This window comes from Emydura macquarii, unplaced genomic scaffold (assembly GCF_026122565.2).
Source record: "Emydura macquarii macquarii isolate MOO-44397 ecotype Brisbane River unplaced genomic scaffold, CSIRO-AGI_Emac_v2 contig_3692, whole genome shotgun sequence".
Taxonomy (NCBI): Eukaryota; Metazoa; Chordata; order Testudines; family Chelidae; genus Emydura; species Emydura macquarii.
The window spans coordinates 6,046,037-6,068,902 of record NW_027133829.1 but is presented as its reverse complement, the minus strand read 5'-3'; the positions used below and the strand labels follow the sequence as shown (position 1 = coordinate 6,068,902).

The following is a 22,866-nucleotide window of genomic DNA, read 5'->3' as shown; positions in this document are numbered from 1 at the left end:
CACATTATCACCCAGACAGTTGTGATTTTATCCTGCCAGATGGCAGAGAGAATCTATTTGAAATGTGATACTCTTAGATCATCACTCAGCTCACCCTGTAGATTGGGGAGCTTTGTTTGAGGTAGGGGAAGCTTCACTTTGCAGATGCCTTACAATATGGATAGCATGTTTTAAGATCACTGCTTGGCTAATTCAGATTTTAGGGACCCGATCCCATGTCCGTTGAAGTCGATGGCAAAGATTCCATCAACTTCAAGACGCAAGACTAGGTTCTAAATGCACAAATTTGATCATAAGAGCTGTGCTCATCCAATCAACGGGCAGATATGCTACCTGGTGACTCATGTGACCAATCACAACAGAGCTCAAATTTCAGATTTGGAATAGCGAGCCACGGAATGAAAAGAGTTTGTGTAAAATGTTATTGCATATCAAATAGCAAATAAATGATGGAGACCCGTGATCTTTTTGCAGCCATTTCCCCAAGGTGAGAAGATCCATTGAATAAAATATTCATTAGGAATTATTCACTCATCTGCAGCAACAATAAATAAATAAACATTTGAGGTAGAGAGGAAAGACTGTCCGATGGTTACGGTGCTAGCGCTGGACTTGAGAGACCTAGGTTCATTTCCCTAGTCTACCATAGATTCCCTGTGGGATCTTGAACAAGTCACAGTGACCCAGTTCCCAATTTGTAGAATGGAAATAATATCGCTGTCTTACCTCGCAGAGGTGTTGTGAGGATGGATACACTAAAGATTGTGAATGCTCAGATATGACCGTGAGGAGAGCCAACTAAGTACCACAGAGAAATAGTATTGTGAGTGTCCCTAGAAATTCCTGCCATTTCCTCCCTTTTTTCACTTTCAGAATGCCTCTTCACTGTTCACGTCTGGTTGACTCATCCTTCTTTTTGAATGGGGGCAACATCCAGACTCCATAAATGCTGATCCTGAGTTGTCCACTGGGGGCACTGTACAGCAACCTGAAGGGCTCTGCTCTCCATTTCCCCACTGCTTCGAATCCATGCTAACGCTGGAACACAGGAATTTCCAGGCAGGGTCAGACCAGATGGTCCCTTGAGTCCAGTACCAGACCAGTACTCATTAGTGGCCAGCACCAGACACTTCAGAGTCAGGGCCTAAGAAATACCACTCCCCGCCGCCAAACTCATCTGCTCTGCAAGGCAGAGCAACAATCTGTATTGTTAAAAACACTTAACTACCCACTTAATTACAATGTATGAGAACTATCGCACGCTAATTAAATGCCAGCTGATTATTTAAAAACATATTTAACGATGCACAACAGCCATGCATGAGATAATCCAGCCTTGTATCTGATTGCAAAATCTCATTAGTTGAGTGCTCTCAAAGCCAACGACGTTTAATTAACATGCAGAACAGTGGGGAGGGAAGAGGGCAAACACATTTGTTTTAGTAATCACTGCGTCCAGCTCTTGTGGCATGTGGCTTTGCTTTGTTTTCTGTGCATGAGATTTATAATTTGAGAAGAACAGTAGATATTTGTCATTCTCCTATCTTCTTCCAGGTTAAGTCCTTGGCTTGATGTATTCCACTGAATGCATCAAGAGGAAAATATGCTCATGAGTCTGCTGCACTCTCCTTGTATGAGAGGACCTTATATTTTGGAGACTATGGCTTGTATTTGCAGTGGTCATGCTGGTGACTAAGGACTGAATGGGGATCCATGATAACTGTTTGGAGGGTGTAATCACCAGAAGAGAGGGGAACTGTTGAGATTCGCACTAGGGGTATAACTAAGAGTAATACAAAATGAATAAGAAATGGGGCATTTGCCCCTTCTCGTAGTAAAAAGAAAAAGGGACAGCCGACAAAATAGAAAGGCAGCAAACTTAAAACTGATAAAAGGAAATACTTCTTTTTACTGAGCACATGTTAGCTTGTAGAGCTCAGTGCCATAGGATATTACTGAGGACAAGAACTTAATCATATTAGAAAAAAGGAGTAGAAATTTGTGTCTAAGTATATCCACAGTTACATTAGACAGGATACAAAATGTAAGTGACCCAAAGATCCAGGCTTAGGAACACAGGAATGAAAAAAGCTGCATATTGGATCAAGTCCTGTAGTTCAATATCCTGTCACAGACCGTGGCCAGCACCAGATGCTACAGAGAAGAAACCCTGCAGTAGGCCGTTAGGGGATAATGTGTCCACAGGGAAAGTTTCCTCCTAACCAAATGTATTAGAAGTGGGATAGTAATCTAAGGCCTTGATCCAAAGTCCATTTAAATCAATGGAAAGGCGCCTATTGATTTCAAAAGGCTTTGGATCAGATCTTAAAGCATGGGATGATTTAGTTGGGGTTGGTCCTGCTTTCAGCAGGGGGTTGGACTAGACGACCTCCTGAGGTCCCTTCCAACCCTCATCTTCTATAAGTCTAGGGGGGTTTATATCCCATTCCCAGAACAGCCAACCACTGGATAGAAATTTCCCCTTTTGGACGAGTCCATGGACAGGTGTCTATTTCCAAGGTGAACTCCTTCCTTAGAAGCAGCTGGTCCAACAAGGCAAGATTTTGCACTTGTTGGACAACTGGCCTAATCCACGGTAGCAATTTCTATGTGTTTAATGAGATTAATTAACCAAAGGTTAATGTGGGCAAAATATCAGGGGAAACTTCCTAATAGTGAGATTGGCATGAGAGTGGAATAACCTCCCAGGGAAGAGTGACACCCCTTGAGCAATGGAAAGCTATGGTAGATTGACACCAACGACGATTCTGTGTGACGCCCTGGTCCACCAGGGCATGGACTGTGATACTGCCTCAGGGCAGCAGGTCACCTTGTTCCCCTCCCCGTCTCCAGTGAGAGAAAGTCAGTTTCCTAACACTGCCAACCCCCCTCTCTCCTCAGGACTCTGTCAGTCCTTCCTTTGCCTTGAAGTTAACAAAAGGTATGCCCCATGAGTCCCTCCACACACGTCACCTGCACTGTTCAACCCCTCACTGGCCACCCTCAGAAATCATCAGGTGTGTTGTCCCCAAAGGGGACACGTCCACTTGTTTGATTCAGCTGAGGAGTCACAATTCACTTAATACCACCGCACTGAGATGTACAGCACACTGCCCATAATCCCATCCGCACAGAGGCAGGGAGTTCAAGCCGATAATCGGGAATGGGGATAATCCAGAGGGCAGAAGCTGCAGCGCAGGGAGCCCTCGGCAGCTCCATGATCCTGGCCCTGCTTGTTCACTCCTGTCACAGCAGGGCTTCAGGAGGGCTTCAGGAGCCAGTCAGCAGTACGGTGGCCTCCCCTATGGCTGGGACCTCTGCTCTCTTATCTAAAGTTCAGCATCATTCAAATCCCTTGGGACAAGAAAGGGATTATGATACCGCGAAGGTTTGGATAATAGGGGTCTGGAAAATCAGGATATACTGTATTTATGATAAAAATGAGCAAGATCTGAGTGTCTGAGTGGCACTCTTCCTGCTCAGCAGCTGAAAGGGGTGCACGTTATTTGCATGGGCTTTGTATTTGCATGAGTACAATTAAGTACTCAGCATATTGCATAAGCACACTAGGTGTTGAGCATGATGGGAAATGGTCAATGTGTCTGGTATTGTGTTACAAGTCACTTTTGTGTTAACTGCAGGGGTAATGAAATGTTGTCCTTTGATTGTATGAACAAAAGGCACCAGATCTGTGTTTAGCCTGTTCTGACAAAAAATTCACTCTCACCTAAAGAGAGCCCAAAAAGGGTGGCGGATGGATGTTTCAGCATTGCAAGGGGGAGGGAGGGGTGAGAAGTCTCCTGTTGAGATTGTACTAGCCCTGGCAAAAGGCTATCCTCAGGCATGGATTGATGATCTTCTCCCACTGTTAAGGGGTAGAATTAATTATTTCTCTTGGAGTCTTTTGTCTGTTAAAAGCAGGGACATTGCTTCTGTGTCAGCAGAAGGTTTTCCCAGAAGATGAAATTCACTAAGAGCTGAAACACTAGAGAGACTGGGAAACCTTCACTGGCAACCAGCAGAGAGGTGCCAGCAGTGGGCGGCACCTGCAGATGGCAGGATTGGTCAGTGCCAGTAGATGGCAGGAGCAACAGTGGTCAATGCCAGCAGACAGTGGGCGCCTGCAGACGGTGGGATTGGTTGGCGCCAGCAGATAGGGGGAGCCAGAAGCGGTCAGCGCCTGCAGATGCCAGGCTCGGTTAGCATCTGTAGACAGCAAGGCGCCAGCAGACGGCAGGAGTCAGGAGTGGTTGGCGACGGCAGGAGCCAGCAGCGGGGACTCAGTGAGGCCCAGAGGTGGCAGGAGGCAGCAGCGGAGGAGGCCTGGTCAAGCCTGTGTCCAGCAGGAGCCTGCAAAGGGGGACTGGCTGAGCCCCAACCAAGAGGTGGACATTGCAACTACAATGGTCAGTACAGGGGAAAGCAAGAAGGGAGAGGCAAAGGACATGCCCCAGTACTCTGGGATGGGTTTGGCTCATTGAGATCATGAATTCTGTTTGCACTGTTTCCTAAACCAGTGCCGTGTTACTTCCCTTCTGTTATTAAAAGGTTTACTTTCTACATCAGACTCTGTGCTTGCGAGAGGGGAAGTATTGCCCTTTGGGGCACCCAGGGGATAGTGTGTGGTTTCCCAGGTGACTGGGTGGGGGCTCGAGCCAGTTTGGTGTGGTATCATTGACAAGGACCCCTAGATATAGAACCCGGCCCTTTGCTGCTGCCGGCTCTGTCTGGCAGAAGGGTTATAGGTTTATTAACAAAGAACAGAGATCCAAATGAGAAGTTTGGACACAGAATGGTTATGCATAAACCAAACTATAAAATGCAGTCCTCAGTCCATACATGTCAATGGTTACCTTTCCTATTTAATAGCAAAGATTTTCTCCCAAGGATTCAGTCTTTGACAGAGCTGCTGGTTTTCAGTCAAAGCCAGGATCCAAGTATTCACCAATACACTAAACCCTTCCAGGGCTTTTCCCCAGATGCTTTTTGCTCCTCTTTTTATTCCCCACAACTCATTGTGTTGTCCCCACAGTCAGGAGGGCCCCTGCTATTCTTTTCTTCCTGTTGACTGGTATGTCAATGGGGCTTCCATTGTTTTGTCTTACAGTGCTTAATCTACATATGAACCGATGTAGTGTATGTGAACAGGCATCCCTTTGTCTGGCAAAACCAGTTTTTCACCTCTGCTAGGGATTAACACCTTGCTACAAACTGTAAGGAAATAGTTTCTGCATCCTGACATAACTTTTTAAATATCATCAGTACATACATTGATACCTCACAAGACACTATTGATGGATGAACATCATGAAAGCAGTGTGTTAGTTGTCATGAGTTTGCCAGCCCTCTTAGGAGTAGCTGTTATGGAACCATGGTACTGAGGGGGCCTTCCGATCACAATGACCTTGCCCATTTCTGATTTATTTGATTCTCTGTCAAGAAAGTATTTACTACACCAGACTGGGCAGTGTTTCATTTGTCAGAAAGGACATGTGCAACCCACCCAAGTACATCTAAAGCATTAGTTGCTAAGCTGAGGGTGGGTGGGGAGCCAGTCACAAGTGTGGCGATAACTTTTCGTTCGATCTGGGCTCACACTAAAATCCTAATCTCTCTCTGGTACTTACTGGCTCCTGTTGCCATAGTATCTGGGCACCTCACAATGTTTCATTTGTTTTCACAGCACCTCTATGAGGCAGGGCAGTTCTCTTATCCCCATTTTACAAATGGGAAACTGAGGCACAGAAATGCTAATTAATTTGCACATGGTCACAAAGGAAGTCTGTGGAAAAGCAGGGATTGAACGTGGGTCTCCCAAATCCTAGGCTGGTGCCCGAACCCCTGGACCATCCTTCTCTAGATTGTCACACCCCAAATTAGTGAAGTTAACATCTGCAACTAAATTCCCTTGAAATCAACAACCAAACTCCCTTAGGGCATATTTGAAAGTCCCAATCTTTGTGGCTTTGGCACATTCTTACTTTTCAACAGGAAATTGATGTCAGAAGCCAATATGGATTCCCCTTCACTAGGGTTAGTAACAATTTCTCTGCCACCAAACACAAAAAAGCAGATCACCTTTTTAAAGCAAGCCACATTACCGTTCCCTATGTTCAACAGTCAAGATTGTGATCCACATGTTATTTACCTGTCTCCACGTGTTCCCAGCGTCCGATGAAACAAACATACTGATGTCATTGTCTGACAGCTCGGTACCTATGTTACCTGTAAGGAGATTCAGTGAAACAACATTTAAGACACAAGAAGTGAGCTGCCTCAGTGGTGTACATGATTTTACCTTTTTCTAGGCAAAGGATTTCAGTGTATGGGTGGGGAGAGAGGAGAGAATCATGGTTTCAGTTTGGAGGGAAACTTAATGACAAGAACAGAGTCCAAATACTTCTATTTCCATGCACAGTGGAAATGCAATAGGTGGAATCTGTTGTACACAAACTGTTGCATACAGTAACTGAATGTTTCATACCGGAAGCCACGATAATGCTAGGGGCAGTATCTCGGCTGGCGATGTTTCCCGAAGTGTAGGGGTTCTCCGAAACCTTCAGATGAAGATGCAGTGAACAATAGGGCTGGGGAGAAAGAGGAGGGGGAAAAGAGACATGTCATTAAGGGCATCCCATTCATTCTCCTTTCCCAATGGGCGTTCATACATCAGAGTGATGGCCACTGAACATCAGAACAAAGGACTGGAAGGGGACCCTGCTATTGCAGACAACCGGTGAGAACCTACTTTTCTTACCCCTTTCCTCAAGACTCAAAGACTCAAAAAAAAGCTCCCTGCAAAATAGAAAAAAGAAAACAAAAGCTGGAAGCAAATGGAACACCAGCCTGAGGGACATGTGCCAGTCGGGCTGTGAACACAAAGATAACAACGTCTGATGATCCCATTAGCACAGCTCTGTGTGGAAAGCACTGCAAGGCATTGCGGAGGCACTATGTACTGACACAGGCAGTCTAATGAAAAGGCAGACTCCAGACCGTCTCACATATCCTGGCAGGGACAAGCTGGTTCTCTCTCTCTCGCACTGTTTTGATTCTGTTTAATTATAGAGATCTGTTCCATGCCACACTAACAAGGCAAAACAGCAAGGACAACAACAAAGGGGAGACGAGTATTAGATGCCACAGCTGAAATGCGCATGCAAATGCTGGTATGATTCATGATTATTATTATTTACAAAGCACAGAACATAGATCCTGAACCAAGGAGTTTACAGACTATGGGTCCGAGATCTTGCAAACAGATCCACACTCAAGACCCCTCGCTCCCATGCAGTGTCCCATGGGAGACAATGGGGCTCCGTGAGTGGATTTTTGCTGGATTTTACACAGGATGCAAAAAGCGAGAACATCAAACCCTGAAGGGATGAGAGGGCTGAACAGGGAAAGGATAGAGGAGGGGTAGAACAGACAGACTGATAATCTGGGAGATTTGGATGAGGGGACATAGAGAATTAGGTAGACTGGAACGCAGAGAGAGTTCCCTGCACATGGAAGAAGGCATGAAGATCTGCAGGTGGGAGAAGAACACGTACAGGCAGGGGCTGTGTCTTCGATGTTTGTGCAGTGCCTGGCACGCAGACAAACGAGAGAGCTGAGAGCACGTGGAGCCTCCACTGAAACGAACAGGAGCTGGAGTGGCCCAGCAGTTGCTCAGCACCTCTCTTAGGATTTGCTCCAATGATAACACAACACACGCAGCGTGCATGTAAGTATCATCTCTGCCGCATGCTTCTGCAAAGACTGGAGGAACCGCACAGAGCACAAGTGAGAAGCAAGGAGACACCCACCTCTCTCCAATACCTTCTGGGAGAGGGAGGAAGATCATGATTAACCGGAGAATGGGCACCACGCTTCATAGAAATTAGACGGGCAAGAGACCTACTGTGAACTCTATCAATGTTGCGATTCACTGAGTGAAAGGAAACATCTACAACGCGCAGCACAGCAAACTATTTTCAAATGCCAGCCCGTTCATGGTAAGCATTGTACTAGGTCTTCCTTTGGCTAGTTCAGGATGGTCACTAGGAGTCTAATATTGTCCCAGTCTTGGACTCACTTCTGCCTCTCAGAGTTTGAAATGCGAGTCCCTCACAGAGGATGTCAGTCACCAAAGTCAGCGAGTCCAACTCCTGCAAAGATGAGCCCAATGGCAGCGTGGGGAGGAGGGAGGAGGACTCTTGCTGATGTGACACAAAGGAAAAGGAGAAGGGGGCCTGGGTGGGAGCGGCACTAGACACGCTGAATATACCAAACGCCAGAATCGCAGCTGACGGCCTTCGAGGGTCAGACTCCATAGCAACGCGGAGGAGGATGCTGTGGAAAGAACCCGGTTCGGCTAAAGCAGAAAGGCATTAAGGGAAAAGGGATTCTTCCTGGTAAAGCTTTATCCATTCTGAAGGGCTAAATGCGGAACGTCTTTTCAAAACCAAAATAATTAAAGTCGCCCTCTGGCATTTTTCAGCCTCTAGCTAATAGAAGTAATTCACCCAATCTCCCACTCCAACAGAGATTATCTCACTTTTTAGACTTAAATCCTTTTAGATTGTGCTGCTTGAGGTTTCCTTTCATCTTGTATTTGTATCACTTCACAGATACATATGGTATAGTTTTAAGCTCTACTGATGAAAAGTGCTATATAAAAGCTAGTTATTATTATCATCGTTATTATATAGATACAGGGTATATAAGACAAGTACTAAGACCCAGGACCCCAGTGTAAGAACTTGCAGACATAGCAAGTGCATAATCATTTATTCTTTGTAATGTAGTAATGACTAGCAGCCCCAACCAAGACTAGAGCACCACCTAAAAACTGGCCTTTCTTCTCCACCCACATTGCTAAAATTATTGTCCGATTTCTCCTCATCTTGCATCTTGACTATTACAATCTCCTCCTCTCCGGGCTCTCACAAATGCATCTTGCCCCATCCATGTCAAATGCTGATGCAGAGGTCATTTTCCCAGCTTGTCACTTTGCATTCCTCCATTGGCTCCCCCTTCTCCACCGCATCAAACACAAACATCTTGCCCTGGTCTACCCAGAGTAGCTTGCGTAACTCCCGTCGCCTGCTGTGCTTCCCTTCTGCGTGGCGTCTTCACTGCACTGGGCCACTTGAGGGGGTGGTTTACCAGCCTCGACTTCTGGATCGACTGAGCGGGTCTACAATGACCGCTCAATCGATCCAGATAGGTCGATCTGATGGCAGCGACTTTGCCGTCATCGGTATAGACATACCCCTTGTCTTCACTGTTAGGACACTTCATGCCTATCCCTGCACAACCTATCATCTCTCATAGGATACTGAGACATTGTGGTTTGTTATGATGATTTATTTGTTTTGCGGTAGTTCTTTGGAGCCCTAATCATGGACCCAGAGCCCCACTGTGCCCAGTGGAATCTGGGTAACTAACACCCTGAGGTTCCTTTGAAAACCCCAGCCTGAAACATTACCCAGATTGGGCACAATGTCCTATTTCCATAGCACTGCCACAATTCTCTTTCCCCATGTTCCTTCCGAACAGAACGTTCTCATGGAGCTCTGGTTTATTTCCTAGCCCCCGCTACATTTCTAGCAGTGCTGCTCAGAAAATCTCTTTTCTAATCTCTGAGCTCAGCTTTCTGTGACTCTGTCACTTCTTGAGTCCTCACGCTGCACAATCTGCCTTTATCTCCTCCCTGCCATTAGCTCCAAAACTCAAAGAAGATTTTCAAAAGCTTGGGTCTGTCATCCGACTCAAAGCTTGTTGCTCTCTTTACTTGGCACTGTTGGCGCATTTTCTAGACAGCTCCACCCCTTCTTTTCCCGCGCTACAAGACTCTCCCTTTTATTCAACCAACGAAAGGCAAACTGGCAGCTGGCTCTTTCAGAAAGAAGACTGTCCCGGTACATGTCCTAGTAAGTCAGTTTAGTTCAGATTTCTTTTAGTTTCTTCTTTGAAAACTTCCAGCTCAACCAGTGATCAAGACCCTCTGTGCCCTACTTGGTCCCTGATCTTCTACTATTCTATCCTTCTATAACACTTAAGCATGAAGAAGTGTCCATACGGGCTCAGCCCTCGGGTGTGACATCCTGCCTGTTCCCATTAATTGATGCTCGAGGGCAAGGTTAAAAAACAAACAAGCCCCTCTGTCCACGCATTTCACCTGGCCAGCTTGTGCCATGCCGTACAATAGGTGAGCAATGGCCCCGTCGCGTCCCATTCCCTCCCCCTAGAGGCAATGAGCTGACACTGCGCAGAGGGTCAGATCCGAAGCCAACTGAAATCAATGGACAGATCATATGGCCCTTGGGTCAGACCCTGATATTTAGGACTAAATTATCCAGTTCTCAGCCCAGTGCGCAGCAGGCAGCACAAGGGTGCGGCTCTCCAGCACTGATTGGAGACTGCGTGGGATGCGAGTTAAACAGGAGGCGTAGAGTGGAAATAAACTCAAGCCCGTTATGTGCTTGTTCCATTAGTTAAGAGAGCAAGCGCGGTAAAAACGGGGCAGGATTTGGATGGAGAATGAGCATGAGTAAAGAACCTGAAAATGCAATCCAAAGAGCACAATGAGGTGCTTGGCTGGGCAGTCCCCCCTTGGCGTTACTGCTCCTATTAGTCAGGAATACATGGATAGCCGGGGCGCAGCATGGCCTTTTCATGAAGGACTGAGTTCCCAAGCTCCTGCTCATCAGCGCTCACCCTGCTCTTGGAAGACGCACACTCAGCAACTGCACTGTCAGGGATAAAGCTATGTGTTGCCTTTGGCTTTCGTAGCTATGAGCCTGTTGGTAATCACAATATTATCCAAACCTTTTCCATCATAGAGTCATAGAAGATTAGGGTAGGAAGAGACCTCAGGATGTCATCTAGCCCTACTCCCTGCTCAAAGCAGGACCAACCCGAACTAAACCATCCCAGCCAGGGCTTTGTCAAGCCGCACTTTAAAAACCTATAAGGATGGAGATTTCACCACCTCCCTAGGTAACCCATTCCAGTGCTTCACCACCCTCCCAGTGAAAAACTTTTTCTTAATATCCAACCTAGACCTCCCCCACTGCAACTTGAGACCTTGCTCTTAGTTCTGTCATCTATCACCACTGAGAACAGCCTAGCTCCATCCTCCCTGGAATCCACTTTCAGGTAGTTAAAGGCTGCTATGAAATCCCCCCTCACTCATCTCTTCTGCAGACTAAACAAGCCTAATTCCCTCAGCCTCTCCTCCTATGTCATGTGCTCCAGCCCCCTAATCATTTTTGTTGCCCTCCGCTGGGCTCTTTCCAATTTGTCCACATCCTTTCTGTAGTGGAGGGCCCAAAACTGGACACAATATTACAAATGGGGCCCCACCAGTGCCAAATAGAGGGGAATAATCACTTCCCTCGATATGCTGGCAATGGTCCTACCAATGCAGCCCAATATGCTATTAACCTTCTTGGCAATAAGGGCACACTGTTGACTCATATCTAGTTTCTTGTCCACTGTAACCTCCAGGTCCTTTTCTGCAGAACTGCTGCCTAGACAGTCGGTCTCCAGTCTGTAGCAGTGCATGGGATTCTTCCGTCCTAAGTGCAGGACTCTGCACTTGTCCTGGTTGATGCACACTGGTTAAGAACTATCCAGGCACAGGGTTTAAGAACAGCAGAGAAGAGCAACCACACTGATTAACCGTCTAGCATCAGGAGCTGCCATCTCCCCAGTGTAAACGGCTCAGAACATCATTGCACTGCAGTCAATTTGACTCAAGTCACAGGCTTTGTAAATCCCGTCTCTAGCCCACCAACTTCATGGCTACTGACAACTCAGTTACCTAAGAAAAGCTGTGGGCTGTTTCCAGAGGTACCATGACAGCTGTTGCATCTCCACAAAAGGGGTCTGAAGCAAGCCCTGATATTGGTGAGGCAGTATAATCTTGTGGGCTGAAGTTGGGGCCAAGAGTAAACAGCTCTACAGGGAAAACTGGCGCTGTGACACTGTCTGTGCAACCTTGAGCAACTCACTTAATTTCTCTAGGCAAAAGGCTGCTTGCGTTCACAGCAGGGCAACCCCACTGAAATCAATATCTACTGGTGCTGCACTGCGTGCCACTGTGTGACACCTTCCCCAGCTGTACAATGGGGACCATAATAACTGTACACCCAATAGGGCCTCCCAGCGTCCTGACTGGGTGCTACTGTGATGCACAGAATAAACAGTTAATAAATATATAATTACTCATTCTGATCACATGTAAGATTCAGAAGCTGAAAGTGGTGTTGGTTTAGCTTCAGTCTTCCAGGACAGAGCTCCCAGACCAGACCCCAAACCCCGTCCCTAGTTTCCTTCAGTCTGCCACTTTCAAGTCTGGCTCTCTGGGGAGAGGGAGGCAAGCAACGAAGGGGGATGGGACCCAGGGCTTCATCCACTAGCTTCACCCCTCTTGTGCGCCACAATTGGGGCTAAACGGGGTGGCCAAAAGAAGAAATGACCTAGTTCTGTGCTCAGAACTCAAACCGGAACTTTTCTGAAGGCCTGTAAAATCCACTTTTTGCCTCATGTTTCATTTCCACTGCCCCTCCATTCTTGCCAGTTCTGCTTGAAGCAGAAGTACTAAAACACAATAATAGTAATAATAATAACAACAACTACCGCCTACCTCTTATACAGCACTTTTCTTCAGTAGATCTTGAAGCGCTTTACAAAGGAGGTCAGTATCACTATTCCCATGTATAGATGGAGAAACCGAGGTACAGAAAGAGGAAAGTGATTTGTCCAGGAAGGGTTTTGGGTGGGTTTTTTTTTAATATATATAATTCTTGCCTTGAATATAAGCAGCAAATTCTGCAAGTCTTACAAGAGAAATGGTTCTGCATACCACGAGGCTCAGATAACCTTCGGAGAAGTATCTGTGTTTTGTTCTGATCTGCCCCTCGAGGGACTTCCCCCTTCTTTTGTAACATTCTCATCTTGATGCCTTGGTCATTTCTGTGCAAAAGTCATCATCCTGGAGATGGACTAGTAAATCCCTATGTCCCCGCTGAGAAAGTACATGCCCCCATTGCAAATGATCCGTGCCACTTTTTCTGGAGGATGTAAAAACAAGGCGCTTCATTATGAAGTAGGAGATTTGTGTTACAGGAGATGGGCCCAAACCAAAGCCTGACTCAGATCTGAATTTTGCAAATGGCCATTGCATTTATAATGATGTAAATGCACTTGAATTTGAATGCCAGCACTTCCTGGCATACACCATGTCTTCCTAGGTGTCTGAATTGCACCCTGCACCGTTATTTATTATATGCTGTTGCAGTGGCACTTTAGGGCACCAGGCAGGGTACACACTGGAGTAGATTCTGTCCACACATATAATGAAAAGATGGTCCCTGCCTCAAAGAGTTTACCGTCAAAGCAGATGATGAGAGACAGCAGGTGGCTACAGCAAAGAGACAGTAACACCAAGACTATTATGGGACATGCATCCAGATCCTGATTACAGCCTAACAGTCAGAGCTGTGTGAGTGCTTAGATTACCATCCCAATATCTGCATGGGCATGTCAGTGGGGTAAACCACTGGAGGTATGATATTTATTTGGAAATAGTTGCAAAATTCTATACAAACTCCTCTGAGTTCTGCTTTGCTTTCGCTTACGAATATATATATTTGTTAATATATATATAAAATGATTTCTGTAATGTGCTGATTGCCCTAGCTGCTGGACACATAACAAATGAAAAACAAGTAACATATAAAAATAAATTGCCTATGAGAGACAATAAAAAGTCCCTGTCCCCCTTTTGACTCTGCAGCCTTTGCCCATCTCTGATTACCGCTGTATCTCAGGAAGATCCTTCCTGAAAACTCCACTGGTCCCCTGCTGGCATTTACAAATAGCTCGCTCACCCCACCTAGTGTGCAGAATTTCAACTATGCAGTAACAGAGTCCGTATCTTCCCCTGCTGCCTAAGAGGAGATGGTCAACTCTGCAGAAAGAAGCCTCATTATAAAAACTTTCCTTTGGAAAGAAAGAAAGAAAGAAAGAAAGAAAGAAATTTGCTGGCTCATGCCATAACATCTGGCTACCCAAGTCAGCAGCATTGTACCTTTGGAATGAAGCTTCATGTCCATGCCATACAACATAGTCATGCACCCCAGCCCTATTTATTTTTAAAAGCCCATATCATCTTTGTGTTGTTACCTGGGGGACAGTTGTTGTTGTTTTTTAAAGCAGAACTTACTAGGAGGCAATGAACAGGATTTCCTCTCAGATCAGTGTCTGGAGCCTGTAGCAAGCGCCAGTCTCTGCCTTTGTTGTAGGTGATGAAAGTTTTCACTTGGTTGTCAATCTTCTTGTTAGCCAAGAACATTCCCTTTATCCCTGCTACCTAGGAAAAATTGACATGGCTGAAAAAATATATCAATTGGACACTGATCCTTGATGTGCATGTGTGGTTACCTGTCTCACCCAGCAGGGACTTGGTCACAGCGTCCGTGTGATGGAGTCTAGGGTGAGAACTGCCAATGGGTATTAAAAGGAGGAAAGTTATGGGCTGTGTTGGACTAACACAGAGACGTGCTGCAGAAGGGAGAGAAGCTTGTGTTTTAGACAGAGCATGGAAACCTGAAATGATGTAGGTAAGAGTCAATAGACGGTGACACTCTCTCTTTGGTAAGAGGAAATACACAAGGAACAGTCACTCACTTCTCTCTGCTGAGTCAACCACAGCAACTGCTCCTTTGCAAACAAAATGACAATCAGGAATACTTTGTATTTCTATAGTGTCTTCTGTCCAAGGATCTCAAAGTGCTTCATATATTAACTTTATAATCCCCTGCATGTAATTTTATCCCAATTTTGCATGCAGAGAAACTGAGGCACGAAGAGACTCAAGTGACTTGCCCAACGTTGTGGTAGAGTCAAAAATAAACCAGATCTTCTGACTCCTTGTCCAATATTTTACCCACAAGCCCATGCCTCCAAACCCAAATTATTGTGGGGGCTGTGAAAAGATGCTATGTGCTCAGGTAAAAATAGGTTTACATATAAAGTAATGTGAGAATCGAGCAGGAAAATATCTGTGTTTTGCCCAAGGCACCTTGCAAAATTTTCCCAAGTTGTTCAGCATAGTGAAAATCAACAGTGCAATATCAACTGCCCCTTGAGAGTGAGTCTGTTAGACTGTCGCTTTATAAATGGTGAGAGCTATGATGGGATTGGAGGGTGAGAGGAAATCTTTTATCTGCCATCAGGTTGGTTCAAATATCTAATCCACCCCTGCTCTGATGGCAGGGAAGTGACGGAGTCGATACACGAGCTCACCCGTCGGGCCGTTTCATTCACAGTGGTTTTTATTTAATTAGCACCTAACTGCAAATTGCTGCAGCAGAAGCAAGGGCTGTTTCAGCCTCAGCTTACTTCATGAACAGCTTGCAGGAGAAGTTTCACAAAGGGAGGCTGGCACTTTTCATAGCAGTGGAGAGTAGCAAGACCCGGAGGAGATGGTATTTGATACCAGACAGTTAGGGGAGTGGCTTCCATCCACCCCTCTCCTGGAGGCCCCATCCTTTCCAGAGAAGCCACCTTCCACTCCCTCTGTACAAGATTCATCGGCTATATATGCTGATCTTCCCCATGCATTCTCCCCCACTCCCTCCGAGATCTACAAACTGGTTGCCCTGATGCCGGCATCCTCCAAGAATGCTCCCCCAGCCTGCTTCTGAGACACCTGGCCCCACATTCAGGCTTCCCCTGCCCTGATGCAGCTTGATACATTTATGAATGGGATAATATGATGTGGCTGTCTGCAACAGCAGGTGACTGGACTCAGTGACCGAAGAGGCTCCTTCCAGTCCTATGTCCCTATGATACAACAATATCGAAACATGCGATCTCTCCCCCACTCCTGGGGCAGCCATCTTTCACTCATGCTATCCCACTCTGGAACACTCCAGCTTCATATGGGCCTTTCCATCCTGGGAGACAGAGGGGTAGCCCCTCCACAGAGGAAGGGAGTTGGGGGTGACTTATCGTGGGCTGATCCCTCCCAAGATATATAGGAAGTGTGGGGCATAACCAGACCTTGGTTTTTATCCCTTCTCCCACCTCACGAAGAAGAGAGATGGGCTGGTTGGCCGGTGGCCTCTCCTGGGCTAGTTTTTACCCCAACACCTGCGCTGAGGAGATCAGTGCCTTCCCCTTGCCCAGGGAAGAGGAGAACCTGAGAGGAAAGGGCCCTGTTTTCATTCTGACTCCTCCCCAAACAAGGAACCTTTCACCCTCAATTCTCCTTCCACGAGGGGAGGAATCGCTCCAGAGACAACTCATTAGGCCCAATTCCCATCCCCACTGACAGAGAAGGGAAGGGCTGATAAGATCTTGTTTCTCTCCTCTCAGAGACGGCATTATGATTTCTGAGACCTCAAGCAAAAACAGGGCCTCCAAAGTAGGGTTGCCAAGCCTCCAGGATTGCCCTGGAGTCTTCAGGAATGAAAGATTATGCCATGTGATGAAACCTCCAGGAATACGTTCAACCAAAATTGGCAACCCTTCCTCAACATGCCATAGATGGGAAATCGGTACTCGGGTTATCTCCTCTGCTGGTCTTGTTGCCGAAGGAGGGAGGGGGGTGGAGAGGGAGACAGAACTTGCTGTGGAATGCCAAGCCTCCAAAAGATCAGGGCCACCATAGAATCATAGAATCATAGAACATTAGAGTTGGAAGGGACCTCAGGAGGTCATCTAGTCCAACCAGCACCTCTTTTTTGTTTGTGGATAAGGCCAGGCCGACCTCTGCTGCAAGAAATGGAATGATTTCCTTTGGAACCAGGTTCTACCCCTTTTCTCACCTCCAGTCATGTCGTATGCCACAAACAGTCCCATCCACTTCAGTGGCCCTATTCATGGAGTGAGTTAACGCATGAGGAAAGGAGGCAGAGCCTGGTCCTTTGTGACTGTAAGCCTCACACAGAGGCTAACTCTGATGCTCTGACTGACAACGAGTAGCCTCATACTCTGTTAATAATCCCTCTTCATGGAGGGTCCGATGCGGATAGCCTTACTCACGCTGACTAACGCTGCACTCGTCAGGTGGTGCCATTGAATGAAGCTGGGACTGCATGGGGACTGACGCTGAAAGCCTCAATGGTATTTTGTCGCCTAGCTCCTATTGATTTCAAGGAGTACTAGACGTCTACATTACTTTGAGGGCCTAGGCCTAAGATCCTACTCACTAGGAGTAAGGAGATCAAAATCTGGTGCTTAGGATGGAGCCAAACTAACTAGAAAATGAGTATTTGCTATAAATACAGTAGGGATGATATATTTTAAAATGCAAGCATTGCATCTGACTTGCTTCCCCCCCCGATTATTTCTGGTTTCTTTGAAGAGAGGGAAAGATGCCAAAATAGAAAAGGGGTCCTGAGTCCGCCTATGTCACTGCATAAATAGCGGTGACGGAGAATGTGAGAATCGCTCTGCCTCTGCTATCCCAGGCCAGGGCCAATAACTCCATTTGTACTTTGCTTTGTTGTTCTCTCGAAATGGTTGTACTACAGGCCCTGTGAGATGTTGGCCATAAATGATTAAAGAGCATTTTATATCTCAGGTGATAAATGTGTTCTGAAGTCTCGTGAATTCTTCTTTTATGATTCTAGTCACGGGCTGGAACGCTCAGCCCTTTCCAAAGCAAGCAAAGCATAAGTTATATTGTCATTTTTGGATAGCTTTACCTTGGGAAAGACCTCACACGGTAGGCATGCACCAACAGCAGGGTGACACACATTGTGTACATACACAACACCGTACACACCCCCAATGCACCCCACCCACAACAGAGACAGATACACACACAAGACTGCATATATACCCATATGAAAGACACATTGCTTACATACCCACACAAGATGTATCCATACTCAAAAGATACAAACACACATTATATATATTACACTGACACAGACGCAAACTTTGTGCACAATACAGATGGATATTACATTGCACACACCATATACCATATGCACACTGCTTACCCACTCACATCAGGTAGACACGCTGTCTGTGCACATCTCAAACTGACAGGTGCCAACATATTTCACATACCCTATGCGGTCACAGACACTGCATACGATTGATGCACACAAGACAAATACAACACCCAAACACTACCACAAGATATGCACATAGTACATACTACACATGCTTCTGCACGCCGCATGTTAGACAAACATACTTCACACTGGAGACACTTGACTACCGGCCTCACACCCAAATACTGCAGATCGATTCAGACTGCACTGGGCACCGTTAAAAAATAACTATCTGGCTTTACATTTTCCTTTTTTACCAGTAGGTCAGTCATTATGACTTTGAGCAGGTATTTATGAATGGCTGGATTGTTACCCTACCACCCAGCTTAAGTAGGGGACAGTGCGTAGCTACAGTGTTCCAGGAGCAGTGCACCTTACAGGGTCCCTGTCTCTTCCTAGCTCTGCGGGGGGAAATAATCCCTGCTATCCCTTTCCTAGCGCATATTACTTCCCTCTGTGTGCTGAACCCAGCATGCTCACTGGGTGCATTAGAGCTGGAGTATTCAACCACCCTCCAGCAACTCCTCTCTCCTACCAGCACACCCCTGTCCATATGTGCAGGAGAGGGAATAGCAGCTGAATGCAGGTAGTCCATGCATAAGAATATATCCCCATACTTGTCTGTGTGGGCGTACTGCAGGCTTCACAACTGACCCATATACCCTTTGGGCCTGATCTACCTCCGACTGAACTGAAGAATCTCCTGCCAATTTTAATGGGACCTGAAGTGGGGACATAACGGGGAACAGTGCCACAACCAGGAATCTCTCACCTGCCTACATCAAAAGGTAACGGCACACCTTCTTCACAACACACATCATCCAAGCATCAGTAAAGACTTGCAGGGAAAAGATAAGGGAATTTGCAAATATAAATGGAGGAAAAAAGCAGTATAAGGAGAAAATAAATCTACTGATAAAGACAGAAGGGGGTGAAATGAATGATGATTCAGAAACAGCTGAGATACCAAACCTTTCTCTATAAATCAGTCTTAGCAGAAAAAAAAAGTTTAGACCATTAAAGAAGAAAAAATAATGCAGCTGCACTTCAGTGAAGTCCAAGTTATCATGTTCAATAGAGGGGCAACTGGGTGAAATGTAAAGGCTTGTGTTATACAGGAGGTCAGACCAGATGATCTAATTGTCCCTTCTGGCTTCAAACTCTGTGCATCTATGTGGTATTAAGAGAGCCCTGAAAAGCAATTCCTTAGAAAATCTGAACACATTCTAGTGGAGCTGACCAAAAATACCCTAGATTGACAATTTTGATGAAATGTTTTGTCAAAAATTTAAATTTTGACCAAAAATAAATAAATAGACAAAATTTTCAGTAAAAAAAAAAACCATCATGTTTTCTGTCCAGCTCTATATACTAGTGAGCTAGTCTGGATGATATGAATTCCTGGGCGTTTAAGGGAACTAGCAAGCAAAGCTCCTGGATCACTAACAGCTGATAAAAAAAACGCTGTTGCCAAAAATTGTGTGAAAAAATTGGCTTTCTTTTGATGGGAAATTTTGAAATATGAATATTTTCTGTCGTCTCTACAAATCGTTGTACTCACCAGGCTCAACACAACTCCTCTTTGAGTGAGGCAGAGCAAACTTACGCAGGCCGAGGATCTGGCCTATTTATTCTATGCACACTGCCAGCTCTGCACCCTTAGCCAGACAAGCTTACACGTGACAAGCACAGACGCACACCCACACCAAGTAGACTGCATTCCAGCACCCATACACATGCTGCAGACACTCCTAGGTGCTGCTGTTCCCACACAAGCACAGCTTTTGTATGATTTCTACTTCTTCTATATTTGTCTATGGATTTTCTTTCTTTCTATTCATCTCCATTTACCCCTAAACACTTCTCGTTTGCAGCAGTCCTAGTGGGAGATTCAGCTGGATGGCTTTCAGTTCTCTTCCAGCCAGAACATCAGATTTCAAGGAGGGTTTGTGCCAGCTTCAGTGTCAGCCAATATTCTTTCTATCTAGGTAATCAGCAGATCCGACGCTACCAGTCTGATCACATTAATTTCAACCCTGGTTGCTATGAACTGTCAGCCTAATAAAACAAAGGGTTTTCTTTCCCTCTGGGATGTAGGAAACTTTTATGTAAAGCAGTGAAACCACTCCTTGAACTGACAGTAATAAGAGGCAACAGCCTTTCCACAGGCTGCCAAAGTTGCATATAAATTAATAGTAAAAATCTCACAAGGATGAGGAAATGGCATCTCCATTCCCCTGCAATTCATCTGCATTTATACAGGACCCGTTTGGGCTTTCTATCTGGACATCTCATGGTGAGTTTTCAGTTAAAGGACATTCAAAGTCAATCCAGCTCACAGAGTCAATACTCAGCTAAAAGCATCTTCACTTTTACAGGGACTCTAAGTTATTCAATGGATTTCATCCTGCAGAGTGGGAAAATCACCTGGAGGACACCTAGGGGGAGAACCTCACCCTGCTTCAGGCCTTTTGTGCCACGTAAAACAGCCATGGTGCCATAAAGGGGCCCTAAAAGCCCTGGTTCCATCCAGGAGAGGACGCCCGCCACGCAGGCACTGCAGAAGACAGCCACAAGGCTGCCTCCCAAGGATACTTCTGCACGGTCTGGCGTAGAGAACGTGCTAGGAGAGGGACGAGGCAGGGCTGCAGCACACAGCTCTGTGCAGATTCTGGGCTGCTCAGGGAGGCAGTCATAACCTAGATAGGCACCCAGGGGTCTTTAAATAACTCTGGGGCTGCTCCAGTCCCCAGAGCAACACAGTGTCAAGAGGGTGCTACAAGAGGCTTAAAGCTACCATAACTCCCTCCCCTCTTGACTACAAGTTCTGTGTTGTGTCTCTTACCCTTGGAATTCTATGGCCCTGGGACTGTACCTACACAGGGTGTTGTGTGTCTTATGTGATCACTAGATTATAGCTTTTACAGAGGGACCAGGCTGCAGCTAGATCCCAGGGCAGGAATTCTGGCCGAGTCAGCTAAAATTCCTCCTGGGGGTTCCCAGGTGAAGAATGGTGCAGCAACTGCAATGTGCAGCAGAGCTGTTGAGTGTGGCTCCCCTAAGTGTATGGCCAATTCTGTTGAGGCCAGATCTTACATGGAGGTTCAAGGGTGAACTGTCTCACACCTTCACCCTGTGCCTACCTTGTACAACAGTACAAAACCTCAGCTCTTTGCTCCAGGGAAAAGTTGTGTGACTGTGTTCAGCCACATAATGTCTCCACTAATCACACTGGTGGTACAAGACTGTGCACATTCAGCACAAAAACAATGTTATTAGAAGAGCATGAACTCCCAGGATGGGACTGCGTCATTAGCACTCAGGACATACCTCATAGAGGTCGATCATCACATTACCCTCCAGCCCTCGGCTACTCTTGACATTCTCCAAGGCCAGTGTGAAGTAGACCCCTCTAGTATCAGATATATAAAGGTTGTAGGTATCGTTCTGGTTCCACTCCTGAACAGCTGCAAACACCTGATTCTCATCCGTGCTGATAACGTGCATATCCTGGGGAAAGAACATAGAGCAATGTCACTGTAGGGCAACTCAATTGTGTCAATTCAAAGGTCAACACAGGTTAAATCCTGGAAGATCAAAGGATGTATTCATTTGAGAGTCTAATCAGCAATTGTAGACAACATTCTTGCAAGTTGCATATTCTCTCATCTGCATATTTTGTATGTTCTCTCTTCTGCTGCTATGCAAAGCAGTAATTAACTGCAGAGGGGTTAACTGAACATTTACACTGGCAATACTTTCAAGCACATTATTGTATAGTAGCAGTTTGTGAAGAGGGGGGTTTCTATAGAAAATGTAGAATAGGTGTGGGTTTTTTCACTTTCTACATTTTAAACATGAAAAGTGATTAACAAGGGAATTATAGAAGATTAGGGTTGGAAGGGACCTCAAGAGGTCATCCAATCCAACCCCCTGCTCAAAGCAGGACCAACCCCAACTAAATCTTCCCAACCAGAGCTTTGTCAAGCCGCACTTTAAAAAACTCTAAGGATGGAGAATCCACCACCTCCCTAGGTAACCCATTCCAGTGCTTCACCACCCTCCTAGTGAAAAACTTTTTCCTAATATCCAACGTAGACCTCCCCCACTGCAACTCGAGACCATTGCTCCTTGTTCTGTCATCTGCCACCACTAGAACAGCCTAGCTCCATCCTCTTTGGAACCTCTCTTCAGGTAACTGAAGGCTGCTACCAAATCCCCCTTCACTCTTCTCCTCCACAGACTAAATAATCCCAGTTCCCTCAGCCTTTCCTCATAAATCATGTGCTCCAGCCCCCTAATCATTTTCATTGCCTTCTGCTGGACTCTCTCCAATTTGTCCACATCCTTTCTATAGTGGGGGGCCTAAACCTGGACACAATACTCCAGATGTGGCCTCGCCAGTGCTGAATAGAGGGGAATAATCACTTCCCGCGATCTGCTGGCAATGCTCCTACTAATGCACCACAATTTGCTGTTAGCCTTCTTGGCAACCAGGGCACACTGTTGACTCATATCCAGCTTCTTGTCCACTGTAACCCCCAGGCCCTTTTCTGCAGAACTGCTGCCTAGCCAGTCAGTCCCCAGTCTATAGCTGTGCATGGGATTCTTCCGTCCTAAGTGCAGGACTCTGCACTTGTCCTTGTTGAACCTCATCAGATTTCTTTTGGCCCAATCCTCCAATTTGTGTAGGTCACTCTGTACCTTAACCCTACCCTCCAGCATAGCCACCACTCCCCCCAGCTTAGTTTCATCTGCAAACTTGTTGAGGGTGCAATCCACCCCATCCTCCAGATCATTA

The 22,866-nt window shown here is 46.1% G+C and overlaps 1 protein-coding gene across 2 annotated transcripts in view; it reads right to left on the bottom strand.

Moving 5' to 3' along the window:
- Nucleotides 1–22,866, bottom strand: part of SORCS1 (sortilin related VPS10 domain containing receptor 1) — a 384,379-nt gene that overhangs the window by 62,303 nt on the left and 299,210 nt on the right. For both annotated transcript variants that reach the window (XM_067537229.1, XM_067537228.1), the window contains exons 9-12: nucleotides 21,396–21,575; nucleotides 14,219–14,365; nucleotides 6,485–6,587; nucleotides 6,149–6,225 (exon numbers count right to left, since the gene is read on the bottom strand). In XM_067537229.1, coding sequence (XP_067393330.1) covers nucleotides 6,149–6,225; nucleotides 6,485–6,587; nucleotides 14,219–14,365; nucleotides 21,396–21,575 — 507 coding nt within the window. The remainder of the gene's footprint in view (nucleotides 1–6,148; nucleotides 6,226–6,484; nucleotides 6,588–14,218; nucleotides 14,366–21,395; nucleotides 21,576–22,866) is intronic.